At 35.5% G+C, this 19,723-nt stretch overlaps 2 protein-coding genes, 1 long non-coding RNA gene and 1 pseudogene across 4 annotated transcripts; 2 read left to right on the top strand and 2 right to left on the bottom strand.

The window, feature by feature from the left end:
• The first annotated feature begins 744 nt into the window (after positions 1–744).
• LOC116125837 (EEF1A lysine methyltransferase 4-like) lies at positions 745–3,710 on the top strand. Its single transcript, XM_031411544.1, has 8 exons — positions 745–928; positions 1,361–1,474; positions 1,587–1,655; positions 1,789–1,808; positions 1,931–1,983; positions 2,209–2,239; positions 2,340–2,421; positions 3,505–3,710. Exons 1-8 carry the CDS (start codon positions 745–747, stop codon positions 3,708–3,710), a joined length of 759 nt encoding a protein of 252 aa, XP_031267404.1.
• A 2,303-nt stretch (positions 3,711–6,013) lies between these two features.
• On the top strand, positions 6,014–8,613 carry LOC116125822 (annotated as a pseudogene).
• A 1,422-nt stretch (positions 8,614–10,035) lies between these two features.
• Positions 10,036–13,087, bottom strand: LOC116125816. Of its 2 annotated transcripts, XR_004127391.1 has the most exons (4): positions 12,107–13,087; positions 10,791–11,352; positions 10,399–10,453; positions 10,036–10,274 (listed from the first exon to the last, which is right to left on the bottom strand). It is a non-coding gene; the product is annotated as an uncharacterized LOC116125816 (long non-coding RNA). The 2 variants fall into 2 exon arrangements; XR_004127390.1 differs by having other exon boundaries at positions 10,791–13,085.
• Positions 13,088–14,617: 1,530 nt separating this feature from the next.
• On the bottom strand, positions 14,618–16,556 carry LOC116125821. The gene is made up of 4 exons (XM_031411526.1): positions 16,425–16,556; positions 16,200–16,343; positions 15,746–15,823; positions 14,618–15,400 (listed from the first exon to the last, which is right to left on the bottom strand). The coding sequence occupies exons 1-4, from the start codon at positions 16,467–16,469 to the stop codon at positions 14,618–14,620; spliced, it is 1,050 nt and encodes a 349-aa protein (XP_031267386.1). The 5' UTR covers positions 16,470–16,556.
• Between the last annotated feature and the right edge of the window lie 3,167 nt (positions 16,557–19,723).

The following is a 19,723-nucleotide window of genomic DNA, read 5'->3' as shown; positions in this document are numbered from 1 at the left end:
TCATCGACTCACCTACCATAAAGACCAATTATGCAATATATATTGTCAAGTGAACTTGAACTTGAATATTTAGGTAATCATTTTACGTGATTCGAATACAAAATCTTTGAATAATTTATAGCTTTGCCCTCCTACCACAAACCAGGGATTGTTATAACAGTAATGCTAGTTTTATAAAGATATATACAAAGAGAGCATATAAAGACAATCCCCACACTTGATTTTCATGATTTCTTTCTTTCTATCTTTTTCTTTTTTCGTTTTTTCTTTATTTTTTTCTTCTGAATAATTTATAACCCTCTTTATATGGGTCTTTATAAAGGTATCATTTTTCTTGTTATAATACACTATTATACATTATCATTGTATGATCCACTATTCTACACTATTGTTCGCATGATACACATATCCAATGAAAGGTCTCCGAGTGGTGGGACGTACGTAAAAAAACTTTTTCGATGAAAATAATGTACTTGGTTAAGTTGACTTAGGTAGTACTCAAACATTCAATTCCACGACCAGAGGCAGGTAAGGCTTCTTATGTAAGGCTAAAATTAACCGACACAATCTAGGGCCCACTACGGCCCAAAACTAAACTCACCCCCACACGCACTCTCACGCTCAGCTGCAAACGCCATCAGTATCACTTCTCGTGTCTTGTCTCCACCCAAGCGGAAAACCGGACGACCCGAAATTCGAATCGGATCGAATCAAACCAAACCCCAACCTCAACCCGAACCAAACATGTACCGAGACGTCTCCAGCTGCAACACCTACAACTACGGTGACGCGCTCTACTGGGACGCGCGCTACGTGCAGGAGACCGGTTCCTTCGACTGGTACCAGCGTTACTCTGCTCTCCGTCCTTTTGTTCGCAAGTACATCCCTACCTCTTCGCGTATTCTCATGGTCGGCTGTGGCAATGCCCGTAATTTCTCACTTACTTTCTGTCTCTATTTATATCTTCCTTTTGATTCCAAGATTTAGTAATTTTTTCAATTATGATAATTTTTGTAATTTTCAGTTTTGTTTGCTAGGGAAGTGTGAGAAATTGTTGTGATTTTTATAATTAATTTTGCTTTGTGTTTGGTTTATGAGAAAGTGTTGATTTTTTCAGAGAATGTGTTTGATATTATTAGAAAACTTTTATGTTCTCATAAGATTTCTTGTTTCCTGTGTTTTAAAAAACAAAGAATCGTATGTACTTTATGCTTTGTTGAAGTTCGTTTCGACGTCTGTGATGATGTTACATATCACTAATTGTGGCTTCATTATTTGCAATGTCATTTAAGTTTGGTCATGTTTAATTGGTTCTTCTCGAGAATTATTATAATGGAAAATTTATTTAAATGCTTTGCAGTTATGTCTGAGGACATGGTCAAGGATGGGTATGAAGACATAATGAATATTGATATTTCTGCAGTGGCCATTGAGATGATGAAGAGAAAATATGAGTATATCCCTCAGCTAAAATGTATCCTGTTAAAGAAACTTCTGAATTAGTGTCGGTTGCGAATTCTTTATTTGTTTTTTACTCATGTAACCATGCCTACTTCTTTCTTTGTTTTCTTTATTGATCTCAATAGACATGCAATTGGATGTTAGAGATATGAGTTTCTTTCCGGACGATTCTTTTGATAGTGTCGTTGATAAAGGTAAGGCTTGACCCTTGTGTTACATTCTTGTTGAAAGTTGTAAACGTCGGTATTGAGTTAGTTCCTTATATGTTGGTGTTACTTTGTTGTTGCTGCTGAATCTACAAACATGGCTTGCTGATCCGCAATCTAGGAACTCTTGATTCTTTGATGGTACGATGAATATTCATATGTTCTCATGATTCCATTTGTTCATTATGTAGCATCTGCAATTATTTACCCTGTCTAATGGGGCATTGGCATGTTTTAATTCTTTTCTTGTGCTTATATTTTAGTGTGGCTCCGATGCTCCTATTAGTGCGGCTCAAATGCTGGGTGAAGTGAGCAGGTTATAGACTTCATTTCACTTTAAAATTTTGATTCTTTGTTTTGCATAAGCTTTCAATGTTTTGCTTTTATCAAACCTAGAATTTTATTGAGTGCTCACACACCCATGCACACACTAATAAAGTGTTCTTTGTTACATATCTCTGTGTGTGTGCCAAGTGTCTGCTTACTCATTTATCTTCTATTTTTTTAGTCTTTCTGAATATCATTTTCTTTTCTCATGTAGGCTTCTTAAACCTGGAGGGATCTATATGTTGGTAACCATGATCCCAAAGATTTAGCTATATTTTGTCATTGTTCATTAATTTATTGGAGTAGTTCCAAATATATGATGTGTTCTTAATTTGTTATCAACAGATAACTTATGGTGATCCTAAAGTAAGGATGATTCATTTGAACCGCTCGGTATACAATTGGAAAATTTTATTGTACATAATACGTAAGTTTCCTTTTCCATTTTTACTTCTTTAGTTGTACACATTGTTTTACTTTCCCATTCATAAGTATTATTATTATTTGGGTGTGATGGTGTGTCATCCTTATGGAGCTTTTAGATAAATATTTACTTCATGAAAGGAAAGAAAAATATATCTGCCCGCAGAGGGTAGTAAAATAGGGACGGAAAGACAGAGTTAAAAAAAGATTGTCTTAAATTCTTTTCCTTATTCCATCTTATTCTTTATTCTTGCCCTGTCTTTCCCTATCCTTTTTTTCTCACTTGTCAAATTGGCTCCCTGATTAACATTATGCATATCAACTGGAGTTCATATTACCTTTTCGTTATCTCATATCTTGAATTATATAATATACTTGTTCCTAAATATTATGGATATAGATATATATATATATATGTATATATTGAGATAACTTAATAAGATCTACATGTTATTTGTTTTTTAATATGTTTATTTACATTTTTGCTTTCCGTTTGACCATCTCGTTGTGGTTGTACACTGTTTCTATTTATGTTCTCTTCTGTTGAAATGAGATTGGAGGTCAATAATGTGTTTAGGGCTGGTAGAAGTGTCAGTGGGACTTTGAGCATACATAATTTTGAATCTGGTGGGTCCACCTGGCCCGTTGATAGCTTGAATGTAAATGGGCTAGAAAAGAGGCTTGGGGTTTTTTTCCAAGTAAATTGAAAGGGCTTGGAGGGCCTAGTACAATTAATCATGTGTTTGGGATCAGGTTTTCTTTTTCAGTTTTGAGTTGAGAAGGTGTTGCTATCCTAAATCCTAATTGGTTTCACCCGTAGCAATAAATAATATGCTACATCATAAAGGCTCTTGACATTCCATGGCATGTATGTAAGAGAAAAATCAGAATGATTTTGTATCGAGGAAATATGTGTTCCGATTTTCCTTGGTATCCGTTGATTTACTGGATTTTCTTTTGTCTTGCCTTGATTTGTTGCATTGGCTTTATGATTTTATCAATTTGACACAATAAATTTTCATAACAAATTGAGAGAAAGGAATAGTGGTTTTTGTTTTGATATCCTTTTTTTGTTGTCCTCTTGCAGCTAGACCGGGGTTTGAAAGACTTGAAAGTGGTAGTTCTTCAATGAAATCATATTTGGAGCCTATTCCGACCAATGAGAATGGCCACCTTCCAGCAGACTTCGTAATGGACGATCCCGATTCTCACTTCATATATGTGTGTAAAAAGATGGATGAAATGGATCTGAGTAATAAACCCACCCATCCAATGGAAGCCGATATTCTATAGGAGCGATTTCGGATGAAATGCAAGGTGCTCTGCTACAAGCTTCAATATGCAGCAGCATATAAATTATAATAACTAGTACCATTTATTTTCACTTGTACAACCAGGAATAGTGAGTAGGCATTCGTACAGTTTTTGTAACTTAAGATGGTATTTTTATGATTCCACTTGGTAGGTTAACTTCTGGATTTGCCAAATAAATACGGACAGAAATCCATAGAGACTTCAGTGGCAGTAAACTCAGTCTTCTTATCTTGTCATGAGAAGCAGTTTAATTTTGGTTTTCAATTCATCATTCAAGTCAATATTGTGCTTCTTTTTTGATATTATTATTATATTAGCTGTTACGTCAATTTATTATAAGAACAAATGGTATGTATAATTATTTTATACGTGTAGACTGAAAGTATTGACAGAATACAAGTAATTTATTATGCTATAAGTTTTTAAAGTTTTTGGGTAAAAGAAAAAGAAAGAAGAAACTTACAAGGTAAGACAATGTTGTATTGTTGATGAAGTGCGTAAAATTTCTTGATGAAATCTACATAAGGGTATTTAGTAAACTGGTATTTTGATGCTAAATTAGTATGAAAATAATCAGCAAATACAAAGAGTAAACAATTTTTAAAGTGGTTCGAATATAAGATGCAAATGTTACGTTATTTTATTACTTTTTTTGTATATTTTTCACCTATAAGCGAGCTTAGCTTTTAGCATAAATGAGGCGGTCTTCAATAACAAAAGAAAAATGGTTGAAAAAATACCCTGATTAAGATGAGAGATCTATTTATATACTGTTACATTGGTAGACTTACAAATGAAGTAATCCTAACATAGAGTAACACATGATTTGAGTGATAGCATAACCTTAAGACTTACCAAATTGAAATAGCCCTTGTAGACTTAAAAATGAAGTAACCTTTTTATAGATAACACGGGACCTGAATGATAGAACAACCTGGATACGTGGCGTGAATGCATGCTGCATAAATTTACCACATAATAGATAATCATCTCTAATGTATTGATGTTTATAGCAAATTCTGTTCTCATAACCTGACGCGTTTGTTCTTTATCTTAATTTTCATACATTCTACCCGTATATTCGGTGTATTGTTATTTCTAAACAACAACAATCCAGCTTTCTAAATTAACTATAAATGGTATAAACCGTTGTAAGCGTGTATATATATTAGTTTACATCCACCGTCACCCTCTCAGACCACCTTTTACCAGAGTTTTTGTTTTTCAGTTTTTAATGTCTACAAGCATTGTAAAAGACCCTGGAGAAAGCATTTTGAGTAGATTTGACTCCTTGGACATTGAATCTCTAAAAATTTCTGCCCGTGATGGCTGTAAGGTAATGATTATGATCTCTTTTACGTACCAAATAAAGTTTGAAAGAACTTGTTTTGTTTTTGTTAATTGTTGTTTGTTTGTTTGTATGTAAGGTTATGAAATGGNGATAGAATACAAGTAATTTATTATGCTATAAGTTTCTAAAGTTTTTGGGTAAGAGAAAAAGAAAAATAAGATACTTAACGTGGTAAGACAATGTTGTATTGTTGATGAAGTGCGTAAAATTTCTTGATGAAATCTACATAAGGGTATTTAGTAAACTGGTCTTTTGATGCTAAATTAGTATGAAAATAATCAGCAAACACAAAGAGTAAACAATTTTTAACGTGGTTCGAATGCTATATTATTTTATTATTTTTCTTGTATATTTTTCACCTACAAGCGAGTCTAGTTTTTAGCATAAACGAGGCGGTTTTCAATAACAGAAGAAAAAAAGTTGTAAAAATCCTCTTATTAGGGTGAAAGATCCGTTTATATATTGTTACATTGGTAGACTTACAAATAAAGTAATTCTAACATAAAGTGACACGTGGTCTGATTGATAGCACAACCTTAAGACTTACCAAATTGAAATAATCTTTAGTAGACTTAAAAATGAAGTAACCCTCTTATAAATAACACGCAACCTGAATGACAGTACAAACCTAGGATACGTGTCGTGAATCCATGCTGCATAAATTTAGCACATAACAGATAATCATCTCTAATGTATTGAAGTTTATAGCAAATTCTGTTGTTCTCAGAACCTGACGCGTTTGTTATATATCTTAATTTTCATACATTCTACCCGTAATTTCGGTGTATTTTTATTTCTAAACAACAACAATCCAGCTTTCTAAATTAACTATAAATGGTATAAACCGTTGTAAGCGTGTATATATATTAGTTTACATCCACCTTCACCCTCACGACCACCTTTTACCAGAGTTTTTGTTTTTCAGTTTTTAATGTCTACAAGCATTGTAAAAGACCCTGGTGAAAGCATTTTGAGTAGATTTGACTCCTTGGACATTGAATCTCTCAAAATTTCTGCCCGTGATGGCTGTAAGGTAATGATTATGATTTCTTTTACGTACCAAATAAAGTTTGAAAGAACTTGTTTTGTTTTTGTTAATTGTTGTTTGTTTGTTTGTGTGTAAGGTCATGAAATGGTCGATAATCCTGCAACTGGCGTTTCAGAGTATTGGGGTCGTGTATGGAGATATTGGCACATCACCCCTATACGTTTATTCCAGTGTATTCAGTAGTGGTATCAATCATATTGATGATATTCTGGGTGTTCTCTCTTTGATCTTTTACACCCTCACTTTGATCCCTTTAATCAAATATACTTTCATCGTTTTGCAAGCCAATGACAATGGCGATGGTAAGGTTATTTATTAATTATAAGATCTGCATGGTATCTGTCTTATCAAGTATATTTATTCATAGTTATTTGTATTATATTAGGAGGGACATTTGCTCTATACTCTTTAATATGCCGATATGCCAACGTGGGCTTGCTCCCGAGTCGACAAGCCGAGGACTCTAATGTATCGAATTTCCAGCTTGAGTTGCCTAGTATCAGTAAACGTATGAGACTGGCATCAACACTCAAGTCGAAGCTTGAGAAAAGTGGCTTTGCCAAGTTTTTCCTATTCTTTGTTACATTGCTTGGTACTTCCATGGTGATTGGAGATGGTATCCTCACCCCTGCTATCTCAGGTTTGCCACTTCTCTTAATTTTTGCTTTAGTATCAGTCAGTTGTTTCGCTGTTGCAGAAATAGATCATATATTATGTTCCTCTCATATAAATTATAACTTGTGACAATGAAATATCTATTATTCCATAATGGACAGTTTTATCAGCTGTGGGAGGTCTCAAGGAAGCTACACCTGCGATGACACAAGGTACATCCTCATTTTATCTTATATTCAAAGGTGTTTTCGTATTATTTCTGTGCTGAATACACTACTATTATTGCGTGAAGCATTTATTTGTTTTCTCTTTTGTGTATACAGAGAAGATTGTTTGGATATCAGTGGCCATACTGGTCTTCCTCTTCATGATTCAAAGACTTGGAACTGACAAAGTAGGCTACAGTTTTGCTCCTATACTCATTGTTTGGTTCGCATTCATTAGTGGCATTGGGGTTTATAATATCATAAAATTTGACCCAGCAGTAGTCAAAGCTGTAAATCCGATGTACATAATTGATTATTTTAGTAGAAACAAAAAAGAAGCTTGGATTTCCCTTGGTGGCATTGTCCTCTGTACAACAGGTATTATTCTCTTCAGGTTTTCAACTTGTAAATACTTATTTGAGTAAGTCTTTCATTTTGCTAAATGAAATATGATTTGTTAATAGGATCCGAAGCATTATTTGCCGATTTGGGTCACTTCACAGTTCGGTCTATACAAATAAGCATGTGCTCTGTGGTATACCCTGCCCTCATCTTGGCATACACTGGACAAGCTTCCTTCCTTCGAAAGCACCCTGATCTTGTTGGAGATAGCTTTTTCAAGTCCATACCAGGTGAAGAATAAATATACAGTTCTGGTTCTTTTTCTTCAGAGTTCTATTTTAAACCAAATTATCTATATTTTGATCCATTAATTATTTCTTTGTTGGTTAAACAACTCAGATGCCGTTTACTGGCCAATGTTCGTGGTGGCCGTATTGGCAGCAATAATAGCAAGTCAAGCCATGATTTCAGGAACTTTCTCCATCATTCAACAATCACTTTCATTAGGGTGTTTCCCTCGTGTGAGAATTGTACATACATCAGCTAAGTATGAAGGGCAAGTTTACATTCCTGAAATGAATTACCTACTCATGCTGGCTTGTGTAGGCATTACTCTGGGTTTCCAGGACACTACAAAGATTGGCAATGCATATGGTAATTCCACAACTCGGTTATAATGATGCAAAAATTTAATTGCACTCAGTCTACCAATCATATAACAAATGAACTGATGAATTTGTTGCTGCTACAGGATTGCGGTGGTATTTGTAATGACACTAACAACATCCTATTGGCACTCATCATGATAATGATATGGAGATCCAACATACTTTTAGTAGTCTTCTATCTTCTGATCATTGGTTCTGTGGAGTTTGTTTATTTAAGTTCAGTTTTCTACAAGTTTGATCAAGGAGTATCTTACCCTCGCTTTTGCTGCGTTTCTAATGACCTATGTATGTTTGGACAATGTGTATCGAAAAGAATTTATTAGAACTTCAGCACAAGATTTCCCCAGTAAGCTATACGAGATAACTGTGACATAAATTGTTGTGGATTTCTGGATTGGCTATGTTCTACTCAGAGCTTGTTCATGGCATCCCACCTATCTTCCAACATATGCCATGAATGTACGCATTGCACTCAGTTCTTGTCTTCGTTTCTCTCAAATCACTACCCATTAGCAAGGTCCCCATAGAGGAGCGATTCATTTTCCGTAGGGTAACTCGAATGAGCTTAATGTGTTGTTGTGTTGCGAGATACGGATACACTGATGTACGCAATGAAGAAGAATCCTTTGAAAGAATGCTGTTCAAAAATTGAAGGACTTTATAAGGAAGATTATATGATCTCTCACACGCAAACATGAATATCGAGGATATACTAAAGTGGATACTGAATTGCCGTCGATTAGACAGTGACGAGAATGTGAATGATAATGTAATCAGGAGAGAATCTAAAAGAGGAAATGGAGAGAGATATAGAAATGTGGAGAAAGCATGGAATGTGGGTTGTTCACTTGGTTGGTGAGACAGAGGTGGTAGCAACAGAAGGGTCTGGCATTTGGAAGAGAATATGATAAATCATGCATACAATTTCTTGAAGAATGTTTTGAAAAAGTGATAAAGTGTTTGATGTCCAACACAGAAAATGCTCAAAGTGGGAATGACTTATGAGCTTAAATTACCACAACATAACTAAGCTGGTGGAACTGGAATAGAGCCTTGGAATTGAAGAGGTAGCTGAAAAATTATCCGTTACAAGGTTCAGTTTTTCAGTTTCAGATTCTTCAATGGTAGATGGTGGTCTCTTCTGATAAGCAATACACTTTGTACAAGTAAAATGTTAATAGATATGTTAAATTTTGAGACAGCATTTGGTTTGACGAACCTGTTGAAGGGGTTAAGAGCCTTTGATGTTTAATTTTATTATTTGATGTAAACGAGAACCTGGTTCGTTCTAAATTAGAGAAGTACATCAGCATTGAAGAGAGGTTTTTATTCAGTGTTCAGAAAACTGCAGCAATACATAATCCATGCAAATATGAACAGATCCAACAAGAAAAATTCAAAACATGTCTGAATGACAAATAATAGCAATTGCATTCAGTTGCCTGATCAAGAAACCATCCTGCATAGTAAGTTCTGTAAATTATCTTTTTTCGAAAAGTGAAGTCATTCTCCAATTGCAATGAAACAAGTACATTGGACATAATTCACGGCTAAAATGGGTCCAAAATCAAGATGAAAGCTGCCCAAATCAAAAGGAAAGAATCTATATGCAATTACTTACAAGATCAACAGATTCTCTTAACTTCCATTCTCTGCCTTTGCTTCAAACCAATAGAACCATTGCACATTGCTCCATTTTGACTTTAATTAACTTGGTTTAATCTCTTTACATCAAAATTTTGAACTTATATCACATATTATAAAAAAAAACCAATCGAATAGACTCATGATTGATCCATAATTAACAGTTTCTTGGTGTTCATTAACAAAATGTTTATAAGTTTGATTTTCTAATTAATAATTCATGGGGAGACTCTAAGATAAAACAAACCCTACCTCAATTAATTAAACTAAACCCAACCAATTTCATCTTCACTTCCATTTCCAGATAAAGCCTGTGCCTATGTGTTTCCAATTTATTTTGAAAAAAAAAAAAAAAAAAAAAAAAAAAAAAAAAAAAAACAGAAGCTAGCCAATGTATGCTGTGAATGTCTAAAAGAAATTTTAGCAGCACTAAGCTTTGCTTTAGATTAATTAAAGAGCTTTGAAAATGTATCAATTCATTCGAATTACACCAACTTCTGGTAGAAAGAGTCTTAACAAGGAGCAGCTACAGAAGTAGAAGATAATGACTTTGGTTTTAAATAAAGTTACAGTTCGGCCAAGAAGAAATGTAGCCCCAGCAGCAGCAGCTGCACCAACAGAATCAGCAAGAAAGTCCACTGGCAGGCCAAAAAGATAACCACCACCAAGCTGAAAGAAGACCAAAATTCAAAAACTATCCCAATTTCCAGAAACTAACACTCAAATCTAGAGAAGTGAAGTCAGAATAGGTTGCAAGTCTAGCTAAAGCATCAGATTAGAGTTTAATACTTACAGTAAGCACGGATGCTGGAACAGCCAAAGCTCTCAGAGGAATTTATGCAACAGCCCTACATATCAACCACTGAAAATCAGTTTACAATTTTAAAAAAATAAAGTAAAACTTCCAGCATTGTCATTTGCAGTTAACAAATCTAGTACCTAAGACTGTTTACACATACAAAATATGGCGCAGACTGTTAGTAATCACACATAAGAACAGGGTTTCATTGACCAAAGGTGATAAATTAAAAGTTCTAAAAAATTCAGATGTGGATCTTGTCCCCCAAATCTTAGGACACAGAACACTGCTTCAATTAAAGATGTCTGATTTTGCCTTTTAAGCCCCAGTAAGATAGCATATCCAGTAATCCTAAAGAGAGGAATAAAAAGAGAGATGTCTTTTACCTTGCTCAATCGGCAGACGTTGTAAGTTATGCAGAAGCTGAAGACTCCGACGGACCCATGGGCGGCAGCTGGTAGTTGGGACTCGGTGCAGTTATGTAGAGAGAAAGGGAGTCAATCGTCTTTTGATTCACTGATTTAGGATATTATAAGAAATAGAAACTTAGGCTTTACTGTTCAGAACTTTAGATTTACTGATTTGGCCATTTACGATTTTATATAAAACTGGTTTTTAAAACCAGTTTCAGTTAACCGGTTTATATTATGAACTGAACTGATAACCAAACCGGAAAACTGTTTCAGTCATTTTCCTGAACTGAAACCGAACCGGTTTCGAAAAAAAAAAAAAACCAGATTTCTGGTTCGGTTTTGGTCCGGTTTTCCGGTTTGGTTTTCGGTTTTTTTTGTCCACCCCTACTAATCTGCATCTTTTGTAAACAAATATGCCCTGCAATAGAGCTAGTGAAAATAGTTTGCTCAACTACACGCAAGGCTTCTTTTCCATTCTATTGAATCTATGAAGACTTATGAATTAATTGTTACAGTTCCATGTTGGCATCATCTCCTGCAATAAAACCAAAATTAGCTCCTGGGTTCTTCTTTTGCAATACATAAACTAGTACTATTATTCACTACTAGAGCAAATAAAAGAAACTTTCTAAAAGTCATGAATAAGTTAGCTTCTCCACAATATAATCCACATGGATGTCAATAAATTTGTAACTTAAGAATCCACATTATCAGCAAAACTTACTGAATATTTTTAGAATGTTTCTTTAGATAGGAATAAACAAACACATGACCAACAAAGTGTTCTAATCAATTGGGATCACTCTAGAGTAACGAATTCATTAGTTCGGATATAAAATTGATAACATCACATTGTAAATCAATAGCAATGCGCGGAACCACAGTATTGAGATACTATTATGTTCTTTTGATTCACTTCGGTTGTCAAAAGTATCCTATTATATTATTAGACTATAAAACAAATTTCATGTACTGAGTCAAGTGTATGGTGATATATTTTGGAAGCAGAAACAGATGCCATTCATAGTGAAAAGGAAGCAGAAGAATCTAGTTATATTCCAAGAACATTAACATTCCAACATTGGCTTTTCTAATTTTCATTTGGACACAGTATGAATGTTGAGATTCATTACAACAATTTCATAGCTTAATGTTATATCAAAACATTCATCCTAGCGTAAAAGAACTACAGATCCAACACTTGGTATACCAAAAATGGCTTAAATTAGCGACTACCACAAAAAAAAAAAAAAAATTATTTATATTGAAAACAGTTCAAAGAGTTGAACCTGTTTCATTTCACATTCCTCTGAAATCCAGGGGAGGCGTCCAGAATATCGATTTTGCCCTGATATACATCTAAAAACTGAGGAACTTCTTATTGAAATTTGGTTACATACCTCTCAATAAATTTGCTCTGCCCAAGACATAAGAAACTGTATGGACATATATTTTCTTTGATCAATCCTTCGGAAAGCAGAACCTGAAAAATAAAACACGTCGGAGCAATCCTCTCTCTCTAAGCTGAAGAAGAGAACAGTTTGCGATTTGGAAATATTTTGAGACAAGCAACCCATTTTGTTCACAAGGAAGTCCATAGTTCTTGTAATATTCTCCTCAGATAGTTGCATACAAGCGTCTTTCAGGAATACTTGAAATGACTCGTGGGTGTGCTCTCACAACTTTAGAGATCTGGGTTTAGAACCCTAAGGACTGAGTCCGCTCTTTCAGTGTTCTTCAATTGAATCAACTTAGAAGCAGAAACAGCAGATTTTAAAGACAACCCACATGAGTTTATCAAGTATGAAGCCGCGAAAGACTCTCCTGTTCACTTTGTTTGGTTTTTAACGATCTCTTCTCTACAAGCGAAGATGATGAAAGAAACCTAAGAGTCTTTGACAGTTTCATACTTGATAAACTCCTGTTCTTGCTTTGAGAAAAAGCCCAGTTGAGTAGTTGTGAGATTCAGAACTAAATCCCTATCAGCAATTACCTTTCTTGTTGTTCTACAAAGAAAACGAAACATAATGAACTTAACTCTACTCTAAACTGCATTCCGGAAACTTCTTCAATTCAAACTGCCAATGCCAAGACTACGAAGGCTGAAGCTGAATATAGAGAATAAGATGTGGTTGGAATTCGACATTTTGGCGGCGGAATAAAGTTAATTGGGACAAGATAGGGTGGTGTTGGTGATTGGACAGCCGGTAGTATGGTAGAAGTGTAGAGAATCGGAAGTGCGAAAGAGAGATCTAGGTTAAGAAGGATGTGGGTTATGGTTATATAGATTCGTAATCCTGTGTGGGGATGTGTATACTAAACTTATTTACATGACCCCATAGGAAACTGACACATATTTTTCTTTCTTTGAAAAATGGAGTTCGGGTCAAGAAATGGTGAACAAAGAATTGTCAGGTCGGTTTCGGTCTTATCACTTGACCCGACACCGGCCGAAAAATCTGGTCACCATTTTCTTGACCCGATCTATACCTGGATCTAATTTTAACCCCATCTTTTGGATCCAAGATCACACAGTAATTTGCCTGTTCAAAGTAAATGGTAGGGATTTGCCGAAAAACACAGAACGTATCCAATGCCAGTCCTTGAGCTGCTCTTCTTCTTCCTCCTTCCTAAAATCTCCACTAAATTAAAGCAAAAATTTATCTGTATATTTCTAAGGACTGAGTCGTGGGTGTGCTCTCACAAGTCACAACTTTAGAGATCTGGGTTTTGGTGAAACCATGGTCGCTGAGAAACCTAAGGACTGAGTGCGCTCTTTCAGTGTTCTTCAATTGAATCAACTTAGAAGCAGAAACAGCAAATTTTAAAGAAAACCCACATGAGTTTATCAAGTATGAAACTGCCAAAGACTCTTCCTGTTCACTTTGTTTAGTTTTAAACCATCTCTTCTCTATATGCGAAGATGATGAAAGAAATCTCAGAGTCTTTGACAGTTTCATGCTAGATAAACTCCTGGTCTTATTTTGAGAAACCCAGTTGAGTAGTTGTGAGATTTAGAGCTAAATCCCTATCAGCAATTACTTTTCTTGTTGTTCTACAAAGAAAACGAAACATAATGAAGTTAACTGCATTCCGGAAACTTCTTCAATTCCAACTGCCAATGCCAAGCTGAATATTTATTTTAGTTGGTAGTTGAAATCCGACATTTCGGTGGTTCTTGATAGTTAAGTACATTTTAGTCCCTAACGTTTAGTCACCATAATTCAATAGAATTTTGGAAACTTTCTGTAAGTTATAAGAAAATAAAAATTAAATCAATAGGGGTATTTTAGACTTTTCGAAACTTAAACATTGCTAACGAACTGGTCTGGCAAGAATGTACTTAACTTGTGTTCCTAATACTTCATTTGTTATAATTTTTGTTCCCCTTCCTACTTTTCAAATTTGGCAATGTACACCCTATTAATATTTTCCCCTGCCTAATAGTTTGAACTTCTTACATTTTTACCCCTCCATATTCTCCAATCCACCTTTTTTTTTATTTTATTAAATACGTTTTGTATTAAAACTAAACTTTAATGGAAATACTCTTTTGTTCCTCCAATTACTATTTACCTATTTCTTCCCGATCCTTATTATCTACATTATACCTAGTTTCCAACTTTCCATATATTCACACCCTTTCTCTTTCTCATCAATTTTTTTTTTTTTTAATATACATTTTATATCTAAGATTAATAACGTTATGCCTAAAAAATCAGGGTTATCGTAAGCTCACGCCAACAAGGGTCAATCAGAGTTCATGAAGGTTTTGTGTTGTCCAAACACTGCCATGTCGCTCAAGGACGGAAGAGGTAAACTGTTGTCAGTGTGGNAATTTCAACTTTTCTTAATAAAAAAGAAACCGGAAGACAAATCCCAGTGAAGGAAAGTGAACCTCGTTCATTGAACCAATTGCAAATATCCTCTTCTTCCTTCTCATCACACTTCTCATCACATAAAGATCTACTTCTTATCATACTGCATATTTTTTTGTCTATGTTCCAATCCTCAAGCGAAGACTTCACACTTTCATAGACATCATCTATGTCTGCTTCCAAGAAAATAATCCTATCTTTCCGTTCCCAACTATCACCAATAAACCAGATTCTCATTAACCACATTTCCACTACAGGCAACCGCTCAATTGTCACATTAAATCGACATGGGAGTTTATCTAAATATCCACGAAGCTCATCCTTCTCTTGTTGATAAACATCAACTATATCATTCTTTATGTCTTTTATCCCATACTTAATAATCTTTCGCACCAAATCAGAGCCATTCAATTCTGGATCAATCAAACTTTTCTCTTTTGCTTTATCAACACCTCCACCTGGATTTCTCAAACATGGGCAGCTTTTTAAATGATTTCTGAGATGTGTGGTTCCACTCTTACTTGATCCGACAAACTCTTTCTTACAGTGTTTACACCGAGCCCATTCCTTCCCATCTTTGACATGATATATGAAGTCTTCCCAAACCTTTGACCATCTTTTCCGTGTAGAAAATGATGAATTCTCCACATTTGTATTCAAAACCATATCAATCTCTTTATTTTGTTCTCTTATTTGGGCAATTTCCTGTTAATATACAAATAGTTCTATCACTTAATAAACAATAAAAAGCAAATTTAATTGACCTCGATGAGACAGAATGAATACAAGTATTTTAGGTGACCAAGTCTATTTCTATAGTTTGCTATTGAAAACCTTTTGAAGAAGAAAGAGACGAATAGAGAAAGTTTTAAGAAAAGAATTTTCAGAAATGTTCACTAATGATTCATTTGTTTTAGTTTGAATATAAGCAAGATGACAGCTCATTGATCCTTCCATCAATCATTGTGAGCCAAAGATGAACAGCTGAGATTAAGTATTCTAGATTTCCTCTTATTAATATGTATAAGAGAGAGAAAGAGAAAGAGTTACTTGTCCATAGCGCAGATTTGTTGTATTGATATTGGAAGATACATGTGCTTCTCTCAGTTGTGCTAAAGATTCAATCTCCTATATATTTTAAAGGTAAAAAAATGTAATATCATGAATTATTTCCTTCACCAAAACCATCAAAACAGAGAATCCAAATCAACTCTAATTTACCTTTCGTTAAACAAACTCAAGGAAAGCAACATATGGGAAAATTATCCAATATACTCTTATTCCATTACTTGTATAATTTTCTATAGCAACATATGTGTGGTAAATTATTTAATTAATTATATAACATACCATTAATAATATAAATATGTAATTAATAAATAATTTTAATTTAATAATATTATTATAGCCTATAATTAATACAAATATTAGTTAGAACTAAAACCAGTGAAGTGTTAAAAAAAATTAAATAATAAAAAAAAACCCCTTAGTATGCAAAGGTTACCTGTACTGCTTGTCGTTGAAGAGATTGAAGATAGGTCATGATTTCATTAACCCTTCCAGCACTTTCTGTGGTCAAGTTGTCCTTGTACCATTCTACTAAATCTTTCAAACACTTCATTCCCTCACTGATTTTTATCTTTCCCATCTGCATAAATTACAGAGACGAGAGAGAGAAAATTTAGTGGAGAGGTGGAGATTGAACATGAATGAGAAAAGACATACTTACTTGAAAACAAAGATGAGGATCAGATGCAATGGATATCGCTTCCATCTCTTTCCTTACAAATGAGCCTAATTAAATCAATGTGTAAGTTTTTGAGCGATAAAATTAGAGCAATCCTTGAGTGTATCTATAGAAATTAGGGTGAGCGAGTGGTTCTTTCTGAGAAAATTTAGCTGCCCGGTCCCCCCAAGTCTGCATTTAAGAAAATGGCCTTGATACTGTTCATAAAATATTTTATAATTTAGAGAAGATGACGTGGCATAGTTAGGATTAATTAAACACGTAAAATGGGTTAAAATGAAAAGATTAAAACATATGTGGGCCGAATCAGAAATAATGAAAGTTTTCAAAATTTGAAATTTCGCAAAACAAGCCCCACACTCTATTCACGTCGCTTAATCGAAATTCATCAGTTGAAAACGCGATTTCTTGAACGAAAGGGAGACGCGATTTTTTCCGATCCAACACCAATTGATTTGCACCCTAAATCAATTTCTTGAACCCTAAACCGAATACAGTCGCGATTTTCGGCNTTGGGTTTGTTTGCAACAATTTCGGGTTTGTGGGAATATAGTATAATTTTGAAAAGATTACATAATACTTCTTTAATCATAATTAAGCACTAATCAAGTTTAATTACCCTTAATCAATAATATGACTATTTACTTAAAACTTTAAAACTTGATAGCTTTTTAATTAAATTAAAACTTGAGAGGTTGTTTTAATAAACTCCCCCCTTAAGAAAATGGTCTTGAAAATGTTTTTTGTTTTTTTTTTTTTATTTAGAGAAGATGACGTGGCATAATTGGTCTTGAAAATGTTTTTTGTTTTGTTTTTTTTTATTTAGAAAAGATGATATGACATAGTTAGAATTAATTAAACATATAAAATGGGTTAAAATGAAAAGATTAAAATATATGTGGGCCGAATCATAAATAATGAAAGTTTTTAAAATTTGAAATTTATCAAAACAAGTCCCATCTATTCACCTCGCTTAATCGAAATTCATTAGGGCAAAAAGTGATTTCCTGAACCAAAGGGAGACACTGCGATTTTTTCTGATCGAACCTGTAAATTTACACCCTAAAATCAATTTCTTGAACCCTAAACGGAATACAGTCACGATTTTCAGCGATATAGTCATGATTTCCGATCGATTTCTTGAACCCTAAACGGAATCTGTGTGATTTCTGATGATACAGTCCACATTTTCGATCAAAACTGCAAACTTTGACACCAAATTCAATCCAAAACCATGGCTGACAATCACAATGAGGATCCGATCAGTGAAGGTGGTCCATAGCAGAGGAGACGATGGCGGCACAAGAACAGAGAGAAGAATCAGCAAACGATTCTGAAGATGAGGAGTCAGGCGAGAATTCAGGCCAGGAGGAGTCGTCCGAGGATTCAGGCGACGAGGAGGAGGCCGGCTAGAATGCAGTCGACGAGGAGCCCGGCGAAGAAAGGGTACGTATTTGTTTTGGGAATATTGCTTGTACTGTCACTTAAGCGATCATTTGTATCGCTTAAGCGATTAATCTCTTTTACTCATTATCGCTTAAGCGATTGATTCAGTTTACTCTTGGTCGCTTAAGTGATCTTGTCGAAGCAGAATCACATATATAAGATCGCTCTTAAGAGATTCTTTCAGTTTACTCTTGGTCGCTTAAGCGATTTCAGATCGCTTAAGAGATCTTGCACGAGGCAGAGTCAAGATCTCTTAAGCGATCTGAAATTGCTTAAGCGACCACAGAGGTAATTTTTTGTTGCTGATATTTTGTTTATTAGTTGTTTTGGTTTATTTTTGTTGCTGACATTTTGTTTAAATCGATTGTGCAGATTGTGTGGACCGTAAACTGTAGAGACTACGAGTTGGAGCTTATAAGTGATAAGGTACCCTACTTCCCTGCAAGGGTGACGGTGAGGTCGAGTTGGGATGTTTTTGACAGAATAAGGGACATTTTAGCTGGAATGAGGCATGGTGTAAGAGATTTCCGTCGCACTTGTTTCAGTTAGTTTTTAAGAATCGGCACAAATTGGAAAAAGGCATTTTGGGGGTAGGGAGTGCATTACATGTTGCTGCACTCAGTAAAATGCAATAACAAAAAAGAAATGTGGTTCGTGGTGGACGGAAAGCCACTACGTTTTGGGATGATAGAGTATGTCTTGGTGACGGGCTTAGGATGTGGGGAAGTGCCAGATAAGGTAGAGGCAGACGCAATAAGGACGAGTCCGGGAGCCAAAAGGTTTCGTAAGAAGGTTTTGCAGGGGGCAAAGTCTATTACAGGACATGTTTTAGAGAAGAGGCTACAAANGGGGGGGGGGGGGGGGGGGGGGGGGGGGGAGGAGCAACAGTTTGGATGTGCAACAGCAATTTCCTAGGATGTTGCGGTGGCATGTTGAGAGGTGTACCCATTGGGACTACGACCAAATAGATATTAAGATTGAAGCGGCTAGGGTAAGATTAAAGAATTAAGCTTTTGAATATGCAGTTGCTTTAAAATATCGCTTCAAACTGATTGATTTTGTTTCTTATTGCAGGGAGTCGTTCGTCCCTTTCTCACCGCTACTGGGGATGAAGCGGAAAAGGACTATGTCACATCTTTCAAAGCACTGGAGGATGAAAGGGATGAACGGATAGACCGCTTGATGCGGGACCTAAAAAGGGTCACGCATGCGACGACAGTTGCAGGGCCACTGCTTGACAAAGTGGTTGATGCCGAGGATGATGAAGCTCCAATCGGCGGGAGGCCCGAGGATGAGGAGGAGAAGAGGGAGGAAGAGGTTCGTATGCCTCAGCAAACCGGTACAACAAATACCACTTTGCCGAGACATCGGTGCAGGAGAATGAGGTGGTTGACCTCATAAACGGTCTGTTTGAGAGTTTTACAACAACCGTTTATGACAGGTTTGACAAGATGGAAGAGCGTATGAAAATGGTGGAGGAGAAAGTGGATAAGTTGGCAGAGAAAGTTGGTACAGTGGAGGAGGAAATTGGTGGAGAATTAAAGGCGGTTGAAGTGCAAACTAGGCTGAAAAGAGAGAGCCGAAAGAGCAAGTTTGTGCAATCGCCTTACATGGTAGTGACACAGGTAAAGAAGAGGAAAATTAAGAAACAAATAGAGGAAGAACCAGAAATGGAGGAGGTTGGTGGAGGAAGTAGGGCGGTGATAGTGGAGGAAGTGGGGCGGTGATAATGGAGGAGGGCGAGGTGGGAGGCAAAGGAAGCTGGCATGTAAAAATGGAGGAAGGGGGAGGAAGTGGGTAAGCGAAAATGGACTCAAATGTCAATTTGTATAGGC

This window comes from Pistacia vera, unplaced genomic scaffold (genome assembly GCF_008641045.1).
Source record: "Pistacia vera cultivar Batoury unplaced genomic scaffold, PisVer_v2 Contig172, whole genome shotgun sequence".
In the NCBI taxonomy this organism is placed as follows: domain Eukaryota; kingdom Viridiplantae; phylum Streptophyta; class Magnoliopsida; order Sapindales; family Anacardiaceae; genus Pistacia; species Pistacia vera.
Note: the sequence above shows the minus strand (reverse complement) of the source record. Positions and strands in the feature narration are given on the sequence as shown.

Bases quoted from the DNA above. Each gene is read 5' to 3' on its own strand.
- LOC116125837 (XM_031411544.1), top strand. From the start codon at position 745: ATGTACCGAGACGTCTCCAGCTGCAACACCTACAACTACGGTGACGCG. The intron at 1,475-1,586 runs GTATCCTGTTAA...TGATCTCAATAG, and splicing joins GTATATCCCTCAGCTAAAAT to ACATGCAATTGGATGTTAGA. The intron at 2,240-2,339 runs GTAACCATGATC...TGTTATCAACAG, and splicing joins CTGGAGGGATCTATATGTTG to ATAACTTATGGTGATCCTAA.